This window comes from Pelobates fuscus, chromosome 11 (genome assembly GCF_036172605.1).
Source record: "Pelobates fuscus isolate aPelFus1 chromosome 11, aPelFus1.pri, whole genome shotgun sequence".
NCBI classification, from domain to species: domain Eukaryota; kingdom Metazoa; phylum Chordata; class Amphibia; order Anura; family Pelobatidae; genus Pelobates; species Pelobates fuscus.
Window position 1 is genome coordinate 75,789,030 of NC_086327.1, and position 17,469 is coordinate 75,806,498.

The 17,469-nt window shown below is 41.5% G+C and overlaps 1 protein-coding gene across 1 annotated transcript in view; it reads left to right on the forward strand.

The window, feature by feature from the left end:
• TECTA (tectorin alpha) overlaps positions 1-17,469 on the forward strand; it is a 187,094-nt gene that overhangs the window by 141,710 nt on the left and 27,915 nt on the right. Inside the window, 2 exon segments of the mRNA XM_063436299.1 lie at positions 352-462; positions 8,851-9,053. Coding sequence (XP_063292369.1) covers positions 352-462; positions 8,851-9,053 — 314 coding nt within the window.

Below are 17,469 nucleotides of genomic sequence, written 5' to 3' on the forward strand. Positions count from 1 at the left end.
GTCTACCCCAAATACTGCAGTCCACCAATAATATTTCAGTGGGTCAGTTCATCCTTGGAAAACATTAATATTATAGTCCACCACCCCAAATACAAATCCTGACAACTGCCTCATTTCTGCAGAACTATGCAAACAGACATCCCATCATATTTCTTTAAATCAGTGAATTCTGTTAACAGTTTCCATTAAAACTGAAACATGACTTATTTACCTATTGCGCGTTTGGTTGGCAAATACCAGTCCCATTTCTTTTTGATATGCAATATTTAATTAACATGATGCTATGGTACTTTATTCATGTTAAATGATCTAATATCAACATGTTACCTTTTTGCATATTTTCACCTTTAGCAGGAGTTATTGAGGATCCATGTATTGGTGCAGACTGTCCGAACAGGACCTGTGAAGTAGACAATGGAGGAGAGCTTTGTGGATGCATGGACCCACCAGTTTATGGAAATGGTAAGACCGTGAAAATGTCTTATATATGACATTGGTATCAATGATTAAGTAAATCTCTAGACCCAGCAACTCAACACTCACTAAGAGTACTTGACCACTATTCCTGGGATGATTCTTCCTAATATCTTTGTTTCTTAGGCTTTGGCAATTTAACTTCACTATAACTCTTCTTTTTCTGGAATTCTAATCCCAGCTGAACGTGCATCTATGCCATGACTTGCTTTATTTACCTTTTTATCAGGCATGTCCTCATTTGAAGGAATCACTCAAAAACCCTTTGAAAATAACAAAAAGACAGGAAAAAAAGGAAAAGGCTGCACCACAAGTAAATAGCAGTAAAATCTAATGATACAACGATATCTAGCACAAAAGCAAAAATAGGCCTAGTGCAAAGCAGTCTCACAGTATCAGTTACATAGTTACATAGTAAGTTCTTATTATCCAAAGATGAAAGCAGTGCTTGATAGGAGGTCCTCAGTTCAACTTGACCATAGATAATATAGAAAACAAGAGACAAGGATAGGCGATAGTGTGGCTTGTTGAATAAAGTATTTTATAAGTAAAAAAATAGCGATGTAACACTCACATTTAAAGGAGCTATAGCCAGCCATAGCAGTATAGGCGTACAGCGGCATAATCCCCGCTTAAAGGATAGACGGCAACTGTCAACCACGTCCACACCAAGATGATATAGAAGACAGGAGACAGAGGCAGGTGAAAGTGCAGATTGGTGAATTCAATCAGATAAAAGTATAAAATAGTGATGGAACACTTACATTTAATAGAGCTATAGCCAGCTCTTGCAGTAAGGGCGTACAGCGGTATAATCCCCACTTTAAAGGATATGCAGCAAATATCCACCACGTCTACACACTTAGGAAGGAATAAAAAAGGCAACAGATCATGCTCTCAATGAAATAAAATAATCTACAATAAAAGGAAGTAAAATTATACTTACAAGGATAAACCAGGCTAACTGCTCTATGAACTCAGCATTGGTGGTATTATCCCCACCTTTGGATTACTTGAAGTATAGAACTTAAAAATGCCTGGAAAAGTGCAAATAACAAAGATGATTGGCACAAAAAGGTGACCAAAAAACCTTTAATAAGTTAAAATACACAATATTAAATGTCCATAATACGTTTCACCTTTGCAGGCTTTTTCAAATGGAATAAAAACATTCAACCTGGGGTATATATAGAGATAACTGTGTTTGGAATTGGCGCCAAAATTAGCATTTTCCAATCGAAACTCAACATATTATAAAAATGTTAAAAGTACATAAAAGGTATTGCAGTACATTCTTTGCATAATACAGAGGCTAAATATCATAAATTTTATTAAAAACGAGGGTTAGATCAAGTGGATATTGCAGTGCAAAACGAGTCACGTGACACAAACGCGTCATTAGTCGCAATGCTACATGGGATTCTTTCTCTGGCTCTGCTTCTTCTCCCCAACTCCTCTCTGTTGGTGTCCCCCAAGGTTCAGTCCTTGGTCCCCTACTGTTCTCCATCTATACTGCCTCCCTTGGTAAACTCATTAGCATCTTTGGCTTCCAATACCATTTCTATGCAGATGACACGCAAATCTACCTGTCCTCTCCTGATCTCTCCCCATCCCTCTTGGCTAGTGTCTCTGACTGCCTCTGCTATTTCTAACTTTCTTAAACTAAACTTGACCAAAACTGAAATTCTGGTCTTTTCTCCCTCAAGTGTTGTTACTCCTGTGTCTGTCTCCCTCCAAGTCAACGGTGCTATCATCAGCTCCACCACACAGGCTCGCTGCCTAGGTGTTCTCTTTGACTCCGACCTCTCCTTCAAGCCTCATGTTCAATCTATCGCCAAATTCTGTCATTTCCATCTCAAAAACATTGCGCGCATCCACCCCTACTTAACGCCAGATGCGACTAAGGTGTTGGTCCATTCCACTGTCCTTTCTTGCCTTGACTACTGTAATCCACTTCTCAGTGGTCTTATGTGCTCCCAACTTGCGCCGTTACAGTCCATAATGAATGCGGCAGTGAGGCTATCTTCCTGTCCGCCCGCACCTCCCATGCCTCACCCTTCTGTCAGTCCCTACATTGGCTTCCTATAAAATATAGAGCTAAATTTAAAATTACTCCAACCTCTGATGCTCGCCTTCAAAATTTCTTGAGGTCTGCACCGTTCCTGTGGAACTCACTTCCCTCCTCCGTTAGATGCTCACCCAGTCTCCACTCCTTCAAAAAATCGTTAAAAACCCACTTCTTCATAAAAGCATAGCAATTAAACTGTTAATAGCTCCTGACTGATTCCTCTTCTGCAACTGTCACTAGTCTAATACTATCCTTACCTTTTTGTGTCATTTTACTTCACTCCCTAAGCTCATTGAGCAGGGCCCTTAACCCCTCTGTTCCTGTGTGTCCAACTTGTCTGGTTACAACGACATGTCTGTTCGTTCACCCATTGTAAAGCGCTGCGGAATTTGATGGCGCTATATAAATAACATAATAATAATAATAATAATGGGATACGTAGTCAGTGCGAATGACAACACAAAGGGGTGTACCATTAATCACTGCGTGCCGATGACTGGCAGGAAAAGGGGAGGTTAGCCGCGAGTGTCGTCGGCCATATTGTAGAGGTTGGAGGTGCAGTAATAGCATTTTAGTGGAGGGGGAGGGTTGGCCGCAAATACTGGTCACCATAAAAAGATGGGAAAATGGGCAAATGGCGGTGGCCATATTGGGAAGGTCATATAGAGGCCGAAAATGGTGACAGCCATGTTAGGGAGGTTATTTAGATTAAGTACCCTATTGGTTGGAAGATAAAGTAGCCGCAAATGATGGCGGCCATATTAAGGAGGGCAGGGGTAGTTATAGCTACATATAGAGGCCATATTAGGAGGGATAATGACAAGTAAAAACAGTGAGATATTAGATTACAATACCGGGAATATATATTTCAGGAATACAGGGAAAACAATAATAAATAATAATTCAAGGAAAAAATACTAAAGGGGAAAATATTAAAATGGATGGATATAAGAGAACCTAAAACTGCTGATTTAAAAACTTATAAAAAGTTAAACAGTTTAAAGTCTGCATTTAGACTGCAAGGGGTTAGAGTTTGTAAATTAAATACCCATTACATTTCTGTTTTCCCTAAAATATTTCCTACTCTCTATTGCATTTGACACTTTTTAATACCTATACATTTTAAAAAATTTGGGGCACTGTTATGTTTAATAAAATGTTTAGACACTGTGTGGTTTAAGTATCCTTTTTTTATATTTCTACAGTGTTCACTTAGATGTATTTTAAGACTTCTTGTAGTCATTCCTACATATTGGAGGCCACAATGGCACTCTAGTAGGTAGATTACATTTGTAGAGTTACATCCAATAAAGTAATTAATTTTGTATTTTTTTATTTTTATTCTATTGGATGTAAATTGAATTACTTTGGATGCGACCGAGGGGTGGTACTTTTGCACACTATACATAGTTTACATTTGAAAAAACCTTTGGCTTCAGGTAAAAAGGAAGATGTGCATTTTTTGCCTTAACTTCTCTAGTGAAATTGGAGGTTAAAATAGATTTAAAGTTAGGAGCTCCTCTGAATATTATGTTTGGTTTTTCAGGTATAATTTGCGTAAGGGTCTCGTCTTGTCTTAATAGGTGTCAGTGTTTTTTTATAATTGTTTTTGACATAGCTGCTTTTGTTATTAAAATTAAAAATGACTGGAAGGGGCAAAGTGTCTTTAGTGCATTTGTATTTGAATGTTAAAAGTTAATTTCTTTCTTTTTTCTTAATGGTATCAATTGTTTTATTTAAGTCAGAAGGTGAGTATTTTTTTTTCAATGAATTTGTGTTTTAAAAAAATCAGCTTGTTGGTTAAAATCTTCTAATTGAGAGCAATTCCTATGGAGGCATATAAATTGTCTTTGTGGTGCACTTTCGAACCAGGGTTTATAATGGCAGCTAGAATGTTCTATTGCTGTGTTTGCGCAAACTTTTTTAAAAAATGTTTTGGTGTGTAGTGTCCCTTCTTTTATAAAAATATTTATATCTAAAAAGTTAATAGATTCCTTACTATATTCGTGGGTTAAGATGATACCTCTGTTGTTAATATTTAGATTATTAATAAAATAAATAAGACTTCAGAACCCTCCCAAATAAAAAAGAGATTATCTATATATTTAAAATAGGTGACCAGGTTTGTCCGCCAGTCATGCTCACCCCAGATGGCCATAGTTTTTCAAGCTGCCATAAACAAGTTGGCATAACTGGGGACAAACCTGGTCCCCATGGTTGTGCCTCTCTTCTGAAGGTAAAATGAGTTAAAACTCCAAAAATAGTTGTTCGTTAAAATTATGTTTAAACCTTCCAATATAAAATTGATTTGTTTTTTAGGGATTCTTCATTCTGTTGTTATGGTTTCTCTAATGGCCTGACACCATATATGGTGGGGGATTATTATGTACGAGAGATTGTACGTCACAGGTGACTAAAATATAATTAGATTGCCATTTAAAATGGTTTAAAAAGTTTAGAAGTGTTTTAAATAGGATTTCATAAGTTTAACAGAAGGTTGGAGAAGTATATCTAAATATTGTGACAGATTACATAAAAGGGAACCAATGCAGTATCCAGTTGGTCTACCTGGAGGTGATTTATCATTTTTATGTTATTTTGGAAGGAAATATATCACAGGATTTTTTGGGTTACTGTAGGTTTAAAAAATTAAGTCTAAGCCTTTCTTTAAAATTTTAAATAAAATACTTTGTATGTTAGGTGTGGGATCAGATGGTAATCAGATGGTAATTTATCATATACTTCTCTGTCATTAAGCTGTATGTGGGCTTCTTTTATGTACATGGTACTTGACTGGATGACTACCCCACCTCACTTGTCTGCCGGTTTAATGACTATATCTTTGTCGTCTTGGAGTTGTTTAAGTGCTATTTTTTCAATATGAGTCAGATTATGTGTGTTATATGTATGGCTCTTAATTTTGTCAAAATCTCTTAAAACTGATTTCTCGAACATTATAAGGGGGGCTGACTTGAAATTGGAGGGATAGAATTTTGATTTCTCTCTGAGATTCGTTTAAGTAGTTGGTTGGGGAGAAGGGGGTGAAATTTGTGTTGCATTATTTTTATCTATTAAAAATCTTTTAAGTGTGGCTTTACGAACAAATTTATTCACATCGATTACTTTTAATAAAGGACATTTTTTAAATGATTAAATTGTTTGAATTATTAGAATTATTTATATGGTGCTGTTTGATTTCAAAGTGCTCACTTTCTTTTTTCTAACTTTTTATTTTGGAGCTGCCAGGACTCCCCAAAGGTATGCAATAAAGTTTTAAAATATATAGTGTTGTGGATCAGAATGTTGATCTTTGTTATATTCAGAGGAAGCCAAAATTGTTGTTACAAGTGCACTTGGAGAAGCGAGAATTAGACACCAGACACCTGTTGGTATTCAAAATAAGCCTCTGACGTTTTATTCATCAGCTAGGTTTTATACATTAAAAAGTAAGTGCTTACGTGCAAAGACTCATAGACTAACAGTTATAGGAAGGGAGTACAGATAAGATAGGGGCAGAACATGTCATGTACACATAACAAATAAGTTTCAAGGTAAGAAAAAACAAAAAGATTAGAGTAGAGACATCTCAGGTGGGGGCTCTCTACTACCGGAACTTAGACATATATGGTCTTAAGTGTTGTTTAAGCATCAAGCATTTCCTGAGTCCAAGTTAGCCAATTTTAATATAGGATATCATTATATGACACCTATAAGCTTGAGCCTTGGAATCAAGATAAATTCTATCACAATAGTCATGTAAACCGGAACATAGTGATGACTTTTAAGGCATGTGTTACCTAATCTATTCAGTGGCTGAACTAATACAGAGAGGAACTGTCAGTTTTAACCTTTAACCATTTAACAATTCTCTCAGCTTTCTCTATTTATTTTATTCTTAATGTCTTTTATTGTTACAGATGTGTCTTACATTATCTCTTTATAAGTGATCTCAGATTTATATATTTTTTCTCAATTTTCTCTTTTCATATCTAGTAATTTCTGTTAGTGTTGTGTCTCTTATTGTCTCATCTAGCTTATTGTCCAACTGGTACATGTGTCTTTTTCTGTTTTATTTTTTTGCTTTGTTTACTCAGTTCCAAAGTCTACATGATTACTATTTTTTTTTTGTTATTATTATTTTCTTCTTTTTGACCATACTAGCTGATGGAGTTTTATACAAAACAAAAAAAGAAAGAGTGAGGGTGTAATTTGGCTGTATTCAGGCCCAGGGCTCTCCAGAATAGAGTTTTCAATTGTGTTTTTTTTTTTTTTTTTTGGGGGGGGGGGGGGGGGGGGGGGATTTATAGGTACTGCTATGTTTTTACATATTCCCATGAATATTATGTTTTTTAATTGTAATCTCAATCTCCAAATGGGGGGGGGGGGGGGGGGAGGGGGGATTTATAGGTATTGCTATGTTTTTACATATTCCCATGAATATTATGTTTTTTAATTGTAATGTCATTATGTCATTCTCCAGATAGAATAATAATAATAGGCTGCAAAGCTTGGTATTAATACACCTGTCTTGGTCTGCTGGAAGGCTTTTCAAGCCAATGGCAATGCCCTTCTGCTGAATTGCAAAAATATTTAAATACCTCAGGTTACAACTGGTTAACAATAAAGGCTTGTATGACTCCTGTTGTTGCAATGGCCTTGTGTGATTGGTAATTTGTTTTACTTTAAAATTTTAAGGTTGGTTGGATGAATATATATTTGTTGTAGATTTGTATCATATGTTTTTATTTATTTTAAAGGGTGCTTATTCAAATTGGCAGGTGATGATGTTGAGGTAATTATTTGACCATAACATAATCAGTGAGTATAAATTATTAGTTGTGAAAGGATTTATGGGGCTCAAGGTTAGAAATTAATTAAAGGGTCACTATCGGCACCATTACCATTACAGCTCAATTACCAAGACCATTACAGACCATTACAGCTCAATGAAGTGGTCTAGGTGCACTGTTCCAGTCCCCTTTCACCTGCAATGGTAATTATTACATTTTTTGAGAAAATAAAATAAATACCTTGGAGGGTTATCTTCATCTCTAGTGGCTGTCTACCAGACAACCACTAGAGTGACTTCCGAGTGTTTGGGCTACTTTTGGTCCCCTAACTGATGCTGGACGTCCTCACGCTAAGCATGAGGACATTCAGCATCACCCAAAACCCCACAGGAAAGCATTATACAATGCTTTCCAATGTGTGAAGTGCTAATGCAAATTTGGTGATTGCAGCGCATTAGGTCTTCCCCGATGGCAGATGTTGGTCGGAAAAGGTGCAGAGGCAGAGCCTGAACAAGCGCTGAGGGACATCGGTGCTGGAATTAGGTGAGTGACAGAAGGGATTTCTAAAGGGGGCACAAGGGAGTGGGGCACTGTAGGGATCTATAATGCTTGCTAGCACTATAGTTTTCCTTTAAAGGGAATCTAGGATCTGGTCTGTGGAGAATAAAATTAGAAAAGTTAGAAAATTAGAAAAGTTTAGGATTAGGGGTTAGGGTTAGGGGTCTTTATGGTGAGAGAGCACTTAAGATTTATTGAATTATTTTCTTCAGTGAGGTGGAGAGTTGTATGGCAATATGACTGCCCACTTGTTCAGATTTTTTTACCTGCTTCCTGCCACGAAAAAGTGAGTGGAAGAGAGGGTAGCCATTTCGCATGTCCCTCTATAATTAGACATTTGTGCTCATACTACAACTGAGACGATAAAGGGATTGGTGGACAAGCACCCACATGCCTATATATTAACTCTCATACCTCATGTTGTAATGAAATAGAGGGAGGGACCATATCACCAAATTCCTATATCTGGCACTCAAAATGTTTACTAAGGAGATATTTGGATTCCATTAACAGAACAAATTCATATAAAATGTATTACCAACTGGACAAATTTAGGAATGATAGCAAAACAAAAATGTACAATGAATGATTTAGACATACTATTTTTTGTGTGTGCAAAAGTGTGTGCAAAAGTCTACTATACCAGTTTTTAGTGTATGTTAATAGTGTTTTGAACCCTAAACATGAAAAAAAAAACTTTCTCTTTAATTCATTGTAGACTACACTAATGTTAAAGAGTTAAATCAATTTATTGTTGTCTATAAATTCTGGTGCACATCTAATTTACTGAAATGCAGTGTACTAATCAAGCCACCATAAGAGTGGCACAAAGTCTGGTATTATCCAATTATACTTTTGTTTAAACTTTGGCTTTATATTTTCATTTTGCTCAAAAACCATATATATGATTCTGAACACACATACAAATCAAACAATTATAATGCTGTCATTTATTTTCAGACACTCATGATATAATTGATGCAGAGGTGACCTGCAAAGCTGCCCAGATGGAGGTATCTATATCGAAATGCAAGCTGTTTCAGCTTGGCTTTGAGAGAGAAGGTGTTCGGATCAATGACAGACACTGCCCTGGAATTGAGGGAGAAGATTTCATTTCTTTTCAGATAAACAACACCAAGGGAAACTGTGGAAATATTGTACAGGTACCTCTACACTCCATAGGTTACTCTCTTCCTTCCTTGGGTATAAATGAGCTGAACACATATAGGGGTACATTTTAATCTATTTTATGATATTTATTGGCACAACAATGTCAAAATAATCACATTACCACTGTTTAAATATTTTTGAACATTTTTTTTTACCATGTTAGTGAAAAAGGACCCTATACCTTACATTTTGGCAATCACAATCTTTCCAAATACAAGAGTTTATGAGAACACACATAGCTTAATTAACATGCCATTCAATGCACCCTCACTTAGGTCTCTCACAAGTTTTAGCAAATGTATGCAATTACAGAGAGAACCTAAGCTAGTCACAACAACATACTAATTCCACTCACAAGAGCAAAATTATACCCCATACAATGATTGTTTCCTCCCATACACCACTAAGGTGTGGCTGATACTCCTAAGCAAAACAAGGAAGGGGCCAACACCTGGATTACCCTTTTCACTTAGGGAGACCCTAGCCATGTGAAAATTAGCCAATTACAAGAATTTTAAGTGACCAAGGTTGTTTATTTTTGGTGTTTCTCATAATACTCATATGATTGGCATCTCCCTAACTCAAAGGGGTAATCCAGATGTGGACCCCTTGCTCATTGTGCCTACATGGTATCAGCTAAAGCTCACCAATATGGCCCAGTGGACAGGGCCAGTGCAAGGATTTTTAGCTACACAGGCAAATGCACATGGGGGGGGGGGGGTAGGGCTATGGGGGGGAGGGGCTGTGAGGGAGGGGCATGGGGCTGAGGGGGGACGACAGGAGCTGAGGAGGGGAAGGCAAGGGCTGAAGAAGGGGGCAGGGGCTGAGGAAGGTGACAGAGGCTGTGGTGGGGCTACATAAAAAATTGGATGAACAAAAACAAAACTAAAGAGTATTCCCCCTCCCTTACCTTGGGCCAGGAAGGGTGAGACATCATCTGGGATCTGGAGCAAGTGGCCAAGCGAGATGATGTCAGGAGGAGGGGGTGTGACTTCCTCTGCTCTTCTCCCAGACTCCTCAACAGACCTGGGAAAAGGGCAGTGGGAGTCATCAAGAGAGGCCGGACGACATCACTGGCTGCACTGTGCTGGCTGCAGGGAGACAGATAGTTTAAAAAATACGAGTCCCCAGCCAGAGGCAGGGGATTCGGATTTTTGCGCCCTTCTGCCCTGGCGCCCTAAGATGGCCGTCTGTGCCGCCTTATGGACAGGTCAGCCCTGCCAGTGGAGGCCTAAATATCTGGAAATCGGCAAAAAGACTAAAATCTAGTGCATCAACCAGGAGTAGATACAAACAACAATAAGTAAATAATGTAAAAAGACAGCTGAATGAACAAATGGTCTGGGGGGTAAGTCACTAAATAGTGGTTTGAAAGGAATGAATATAATGTAGGAAACAGCCAAGGTTAAAGAAACATATGGAAGCTTATAAAAATCCAAATGAGAGTTGATACAAATAGCAGCAAAATATTGCAAATAGTTATTCCAAACGACCTGTCTCCCTGCTGCCAGCACAGTGCCGCCAGTAATGTTGGCCGGCCTCTCCTGATGATGTCAGGAGGAGAGGGCGAGACTCCCACTGCCCTTCTACCAGGTCTGTTGAGGAGTCTGGGAGAAGAGCAGAGGAAGTCATGCCCCATACATAGTTATTCGACTGTTGAGATGTTCGCCACGTGCGTTCCACTCATGGGCGTAGGAACCCCAAAAAATCTGGGGGGGATAGCATTTTTACTCGCCGGGTATATTCTTATTCCGGAAACTAGGAGTTGTTTATCCCATTGTACAGCGCTACGGAATTTGCAGTCGCTATATAAATGATTAAATAATAACAACATTAAAGGGTCACCACAGGGAAGGGGTTTTACTTACCCGGATACAGCGCCGGGATCCTCCTGATTAGAACCACCCCTACCCTTCCCATGAATATTAGAACCACCCCTACCCCTTCCATGCACAAAAGAACTCCACCTACCCCTTCCACGCACATTAACCCCCTACCCCTTCCATGCATATTAGTACCCCCCTAACCCCTTCCATGCATATTAGAACCCACCCTACCTCTTCCATTCATATTAGTACTCCCCTAACCCCTTCCAATAATTTTTCTACCTACCCCCTCCTCCCATCCATATTAGTAGCCCCCCTAAACCCTTCCAATTATTTTTCTACCTACCCCTCTCCCCTATCCTTATTAGTAGCCCCCCTAACCCTTTCCAATTATTTTTCTGCCATGTTAACTAACGCCAGTGCTGGAGTGCCTACATTAAAAGGCCTGCAGGGACAGGCTATAGACACCAGAACCACTACACTAAGCTGCAGTGCTTCTGGGGACTATAGTGTTTCTTTAATGTGAGGTAAATTAGAGATTAGTGCAACGAATAATATGCTAGATTGCCTACTTACAACCAGATGAGGATGATGATGGGCTCTAGCTGCAGTCTGGCTCCACTGGTCTGGTGTAGAACAGGCTCTCTGGAGGCTGTTTGTAACTGTGGTCACAAAAATCAATGTTCTGTGAGAACGGGAAGCAGCTCCATTTTTTGGGGCCCTTTACACAGCTCAAGGTCTGGATCCCAGGGTCCACCTTCATGTTCCACCAATGAGTTTGTTCACAGGGGGTGGAGTGTGTAGGGGATGTCCTGATATGTGTGTAAGGAATGCATTGTGTGAATCTGTGTTTGTATGTGTAAGGCCTGCAAGGTGTGATTCTGTGTATGTACGGGATGCAGTGTGTGCGTCTGTAAGGGGTGCATTGAGTGTATGTACGGGGTGCATTGAGTGTGTAAGGTTGCATGATTGTGTGAGTGTGTGTGTGTGTGCACGGGGTGCATTGAGTGTGTGTAAGGATGAATTGTGTGTTTCTGTGTGTGTAAGGGTGGTATGATTGTGTGATTGTGTGTGTGTGTGTGTGTGTGTGTGGTGGATGTCAATCTCTCTCCCTCCCTTGTCACTCTTTCTCCCCCCCCCCCTCCCTGCTTCTTTCTCCCCCCCCTCCCTCCCTGCTTCTTTCTCCCCCCCCTCCCTGCTTCTTTCTCCCCCCCCCTCCCTGCTTCTTTCTCCCCCCCTCCCTGCTTCTTTCTCCCCCCCTCCCTCCCTGCTTCTTTCTCCCCCCCCTCCCTCCCTGCTTATTTCTCCCCCCCTCCCTCCCTGCTTATTTCTCCCCCCCTCCCTCCCTGCTTCTTTCTCCCCCCCTCCCTCCCTGCTTCTTTCTCCCCCCCCTCCCTCCCTGCTTCTTTCTTCCCCCCCTCCCTCCCTGCTTCTTTCTCCCCCCCCTCCCTCCCTGCTTCTTTCTCCCCCCCTCCCTCCCTGCTTCTTTCTCCCCCCCTCCCTCCCTGCTTCTTTCTCCCCCACCTCCCTCCCTGCTTCTTTCTCCCCCACCTCCCTCCCTGCTTCTTTCTCCCCCCCTCCCTCCCTGCTTCTTTCTCCCCCCCCTCCCTCCCTGCTTCTTTCTCCCCCCCCTCCCTCCCTGCTTCTTTCTCCCCCCCCCTCCCTCCCTGCTTCTTTCTCCCCCCCCTCCCTGTTTCTTTATTCCCCCCCCCTCCCCTCCCTGTTTCTTTATTTCCCCTTCCTCCCTCCCTCCCTGTTTCTTTATTTCCCCTCCCTCCCTGTTTCTTTATTTCCCCCCCTCCCTCTTCCCCCCCCCTCCCTCTTCCCCCCCCCCTCTTCCCCCCCCTCCCTCTTCCCCCCCCCCCTCTTCCCCCCCCTCCCTCTTCCCCCCTTCCTGTTTCTTTCTCTCCCTCCCTCCCCTACCTATGATGTAGCGTGGCCGAGCGCTGTATAGTCCGCCGGTACAGGGAGCTTTTGTTTCCTGTACCCGGCGGACTAACAGGAAGTGCACACTCAGTGTGCACTTCCTGTTAGTCCGGCCGGGTACAGGAGACAGATGCTCCCTGTACCGGCGGACTATACAGCGCTCGGCTACGCTACAGTGAGGGAGTGACAGGAGGGAGCGCTGAGCGCTTCCCTCCTGTCAGCTCCTCTCTTCATGCTGCGCCCGGGCGGTGCGCTCTCATGGACGCACCAGTCCGGGCAAAGCTGCAGCCGCCTGAGGCTCTCTGCAGAGCGCTCGGGCGGCTGCAGCATCAGGGGGGCCGGCGGAGCTGGGGGGGATTTCCCCATACCTGTCCCCCCCGCATGATTTGCTGGGGGGGATGCGTCCCCCCCATCCCCCCCCGGTTCCTACGCCCATGGTTCCACTGCACATCGAGGGAATGCACATCGAGTCGCAGTGGAACGCATGTGGTGAACATCTCAACAGCCGATACACATCTAGGACTCCCCAGCTGTCTCTGAAGATGGCACAAAGGAGACAACCTCAAAGGAGCTGTTCGGAGTTGGACTCTTTGAATGTGCCTTACTCTGCTGCACCCTTTGTGAGTGAATTTTACCACATATATTTTATGTTTGAATAAATATTATACAGAGAGCACTATGACTCTGCTTTTTATATTCTAGAGCTATTACACTGGATTGTTGTCTATGAGAAGAATTCATCCTGGACCTGGTGGTCCTTCAATTTATAAGAGATTGTATACACTTAAATCTTATGTATCATACTGACATCACACTGGGATTTTAGTCTGATACTAGAGAATACAGCTCAGCAGGCAAGTTCCCTTGCTATTTCCATAGCAGGGATTTTTGCTTAGCATTTGTATGAGCTGATACATTTTGGACTATTGGAATAACTATTCGCAATATTTTGCTCCTATTTGTATCAACTCTCATCTGGACGATTATAAGCTGCCATATGTTTATTTAACCTCGGCTGTTTCCTACATTATATTCATTCCTTTCAACCCACTGTTTAGTCGACTTATCCCCCTGTTGTTATTTGTTCATTCAGCTGTCTTCTTACATTTATATATATATATATATATTGTTGTTTGTATCTACTCCTGGTTGATGCACTAGATTTTGGTAATTTTGCTGATTTACTTTTTACTGAGTTTAGGGTGTGGGCTTTTGTAACCCATTGTTTAGGAGATACACACTTTTATTAGACCATTTTTTTCCTTCTAATTTTTAACTAAGAGGGATTATTTCCTCTTGGGTTATACATTTTTTTATCTAAATATCTGGGAGTTACTGTGTTTCTTCTGCATATGGAGCCTACTGGCATTTTGGATCTGAACTGCCATGCAACCTTCTTTCATTGCTCCATTGTTTAGTTCTGATGCGCACGTACTCATTGAAGGTACTTTCGATGGTGGACATGGCTCATCAGGGCAACCTTAACTTGTGTGTGGCCAAGCAGACAGACTGCAATTCACAGTGTGTTCTGACACCTTTCAATTATGTCCAGCATGAAGTTGTTCAGAAATTTGAGCTAAAGTAGCTCTTCAGTTTGATCATACAAGATGGGCTTGCGTTTGCTCCCCATGTTCATCAATATACCTTGGGTGCCTGTGACATTGACGCTGGTTCACCACTTTCTAAATTGTATGCTGTCTAGGAGGTGGGAGGGTCTGGGAGGGAGGGTCTGCTGTTGATTGGCTGGAATGTGTCTGCTGACTGTGAGGTACAGGGTCAAAGTTTACTCAATGATGACGAATAGGGGGCGGACCGAACATCGCATATGTTCGCCGTCCGTGGCGCCACTTTTGGATACCAGGAACACCCCACAAAACTTGTAATTTTAGAGATGCTCTGACCCAGTCATCTAGCCATTACTATTTGGCTCTTATCAGAGTTACTCAGATCTTTTCTCTTGCCCATTTTTTCTGCTTTCAACACATGAAATTCAAGAATTGACTGTTCATTTGCTGCCTAATATATCCCACCCCTTGACAAGTGATATAATGTTATTTACTTACCTGTCAGGGTTTTTTCTGTTGTGACTGATCAGTGTACATGTGGTAGACAAATTGTAATTTCAGAGAAAAAGCTTTTGCCTAGGCAAACAGTTATTTGAACTTCAAACCACCATTTTCCTAGACAAAATGCTTTTGATTACCTAGTATTAAGGCAAACACATCTGTACTTACCAGTGGTGCCAGGGTACCACTTTTCCAGGATGCTTATGTGTGTTTCGATGAGCAGGGTCTACTTTACCAGGGTTGCCTGGACACCTATTGACTAGCAGTGCCAATTTCCTGGGGTGCCTGGGAGCCAACTGAGGAGTAGTGACCACTTTCCTAGGGGCTGCCTGGACATCTATTGGCAATGAGGGGTCACATTACTGGGGTACCTATGTGTGTATCAGAAAGCAGGGGCACTTTCCCCATCTATTAGTGAGCAGGACTGGGTCATTTATTGGCAAGCAGGAGCAACTTTACTTGAAGGATCCTAGGTGGCTATTGGTGACCAAGGACTACTTAAATGGGGTGTCTGGATACTTATTGGCAAACAGTAAGGGATGCTTTACTAGGTATGTAATGGAGGTATCTATATCGTGATATAGGTATATAGGTATGTTGGCAAGCAGGGGCCACTTTCCTCACCTATTAGCGAGCAGCAGCCACTTTCTTGGACTACCTAGCACATTTATTGGCAAGCAAGGGCCACCTTCCTGGATTTCTTGGTCATTTATTTGTGAGCTAGAGACACTTTTCATGAGGGGTTCCTATTCAGTTATTGACAAGCAAGAGGCTACTTTCCAAATATACCTGGATGTTCATTGGGCCACTTCTGGGGTTGCCTGAGTGGCTATTGGTGAAAAGGGGTTCCCCAGGCTTCTGTTTCATTTGCAAATGGCTTCCAAATATGAAAAAAGGAAATAAAAACTCTAATAAACGTGCACAAATATTTGCCTAAATACTTATTAGGCAAATCACTTATGTGTCTGTTTTCTTTTTTTTTTTTTTTTGTAATTCTTTATTTTGGTTGTGCAGGTGGTTACATATTATTAACAGGCGCCACAACAGCGCATTTCAAGATTACAGTATGTATGCAGTGGCAGACAGAATGCACTTTTTTTCATATAATGTAGCGGATATCACGCTTAAACAAAACAGTTACGTTATCGGTAAAAACAATGGAAATAGAAAAAAAACCGTTTGTTAACATGAGGTAACCCAAGGTGTGAAGTAGAATGTGACATTAGGTGCCACTTGGTGAGCGCGGCTGTATTTATGTTAGGCATGCCGCTTGGTATGTGGTTCGTAGACCTCTTCAATGGGACCTGTCAGTCGCTAAGTCAGGGATGGTCAGTGAAGGTAATGAGTGTGTTGTTGGTGGTTCTAGGCAACCTGCTGAGGTGTTTAAATGCACCGCTAGGCACAGAGGTTGGGAGGTGAGAGACTAAGCTAAACACGGTACCTGTACAAGAAACAACTTGATTGTCACCTAGGGAAACCTTTTCCTGAGTGTGCTGTGGTCCCATATCATGTTACCGGTTATCCTGGCATCTTCCTACATAAGGTGATAGCTGTAAGACTTTTTGGCAATGCGTTCTGCCGTTAAGTTGATTGTCTGGTCTCCTCTCAGGTAAGGGCAGGCATGTGAGCTCAAAGCATGGCCATAGGTAGCAGTGAGTAAAGTAATGGTTGGTTGGTGTACGATGTGTGACCGGGTGCGCTAAGCTGCTATGGATTATGATGTAGTAGGAAGCTGTCAGCGATGTTGTGTCTGTCCTATAATGTGGGGCAATATTAATCTATGCTGTCTGAGTTATATGGCAGCCTGCTATATTATGATAATAGGACATTCAAATTGCGATAGAGCACATGAGTATTCTGTGCATGCATTCTACTAAATGCGAGCTAGGCATGAGTGGCAGATTAGGGTCACTGTTGGTTTAGCCTCTACTACGCTACAGTGTGCATAAAGCAAACCTCTTTATGTCCAAGACTGTCATGTAGTTTTCGGATCTACGAGCTGCCAATACAGTTAGATAGATGTGAGAGAAAACATGAAAAACATAGAAAACCAAATTCTGGCCCGCGTCCCCAAGCAATACAATGGGTCTTAGCTACTTCCGCATATACACCATTTTGTGGGCGAAGGTGTTTGCAACGTTTAGTTATGCAGTCCAGATATGGTCAGCCTAAGTACAAAGAACAAACAATGAGATAATCTGAGAGGGTCAGTTGTACATACAGTTTGTATACGTCCCAGTGAGGTCTGAGTCTGTGGTGAAAAAAAAAAAAAAAAAAATGAGGTCTCCTATCGGGATCTGAGGCGTCTTGAAACAAATGAAAAGCTGGTGAAAGCCTTAAGGCCAACTCCATAGTGAGGTGGTATGGCTCAACGGGAGCTCAGTGGGGGTTTCTCTGTTGAGGAGTGAGAAACTAAGGGTAACGTGTGGATCTCTGGCCTTGTGTCGGTTTCAGGGATCCAGATCAGCAATGTTCCGGCTGGTGTCTTAGCCGGTCTCCGTTCATGTAGTGGCCGCTACATATGGATCGGGCGTCAGTCCTTGAGGTAGGAATGGGACTATTCTCGTCAGGTCCCAGGAGTGCTGTGGCGA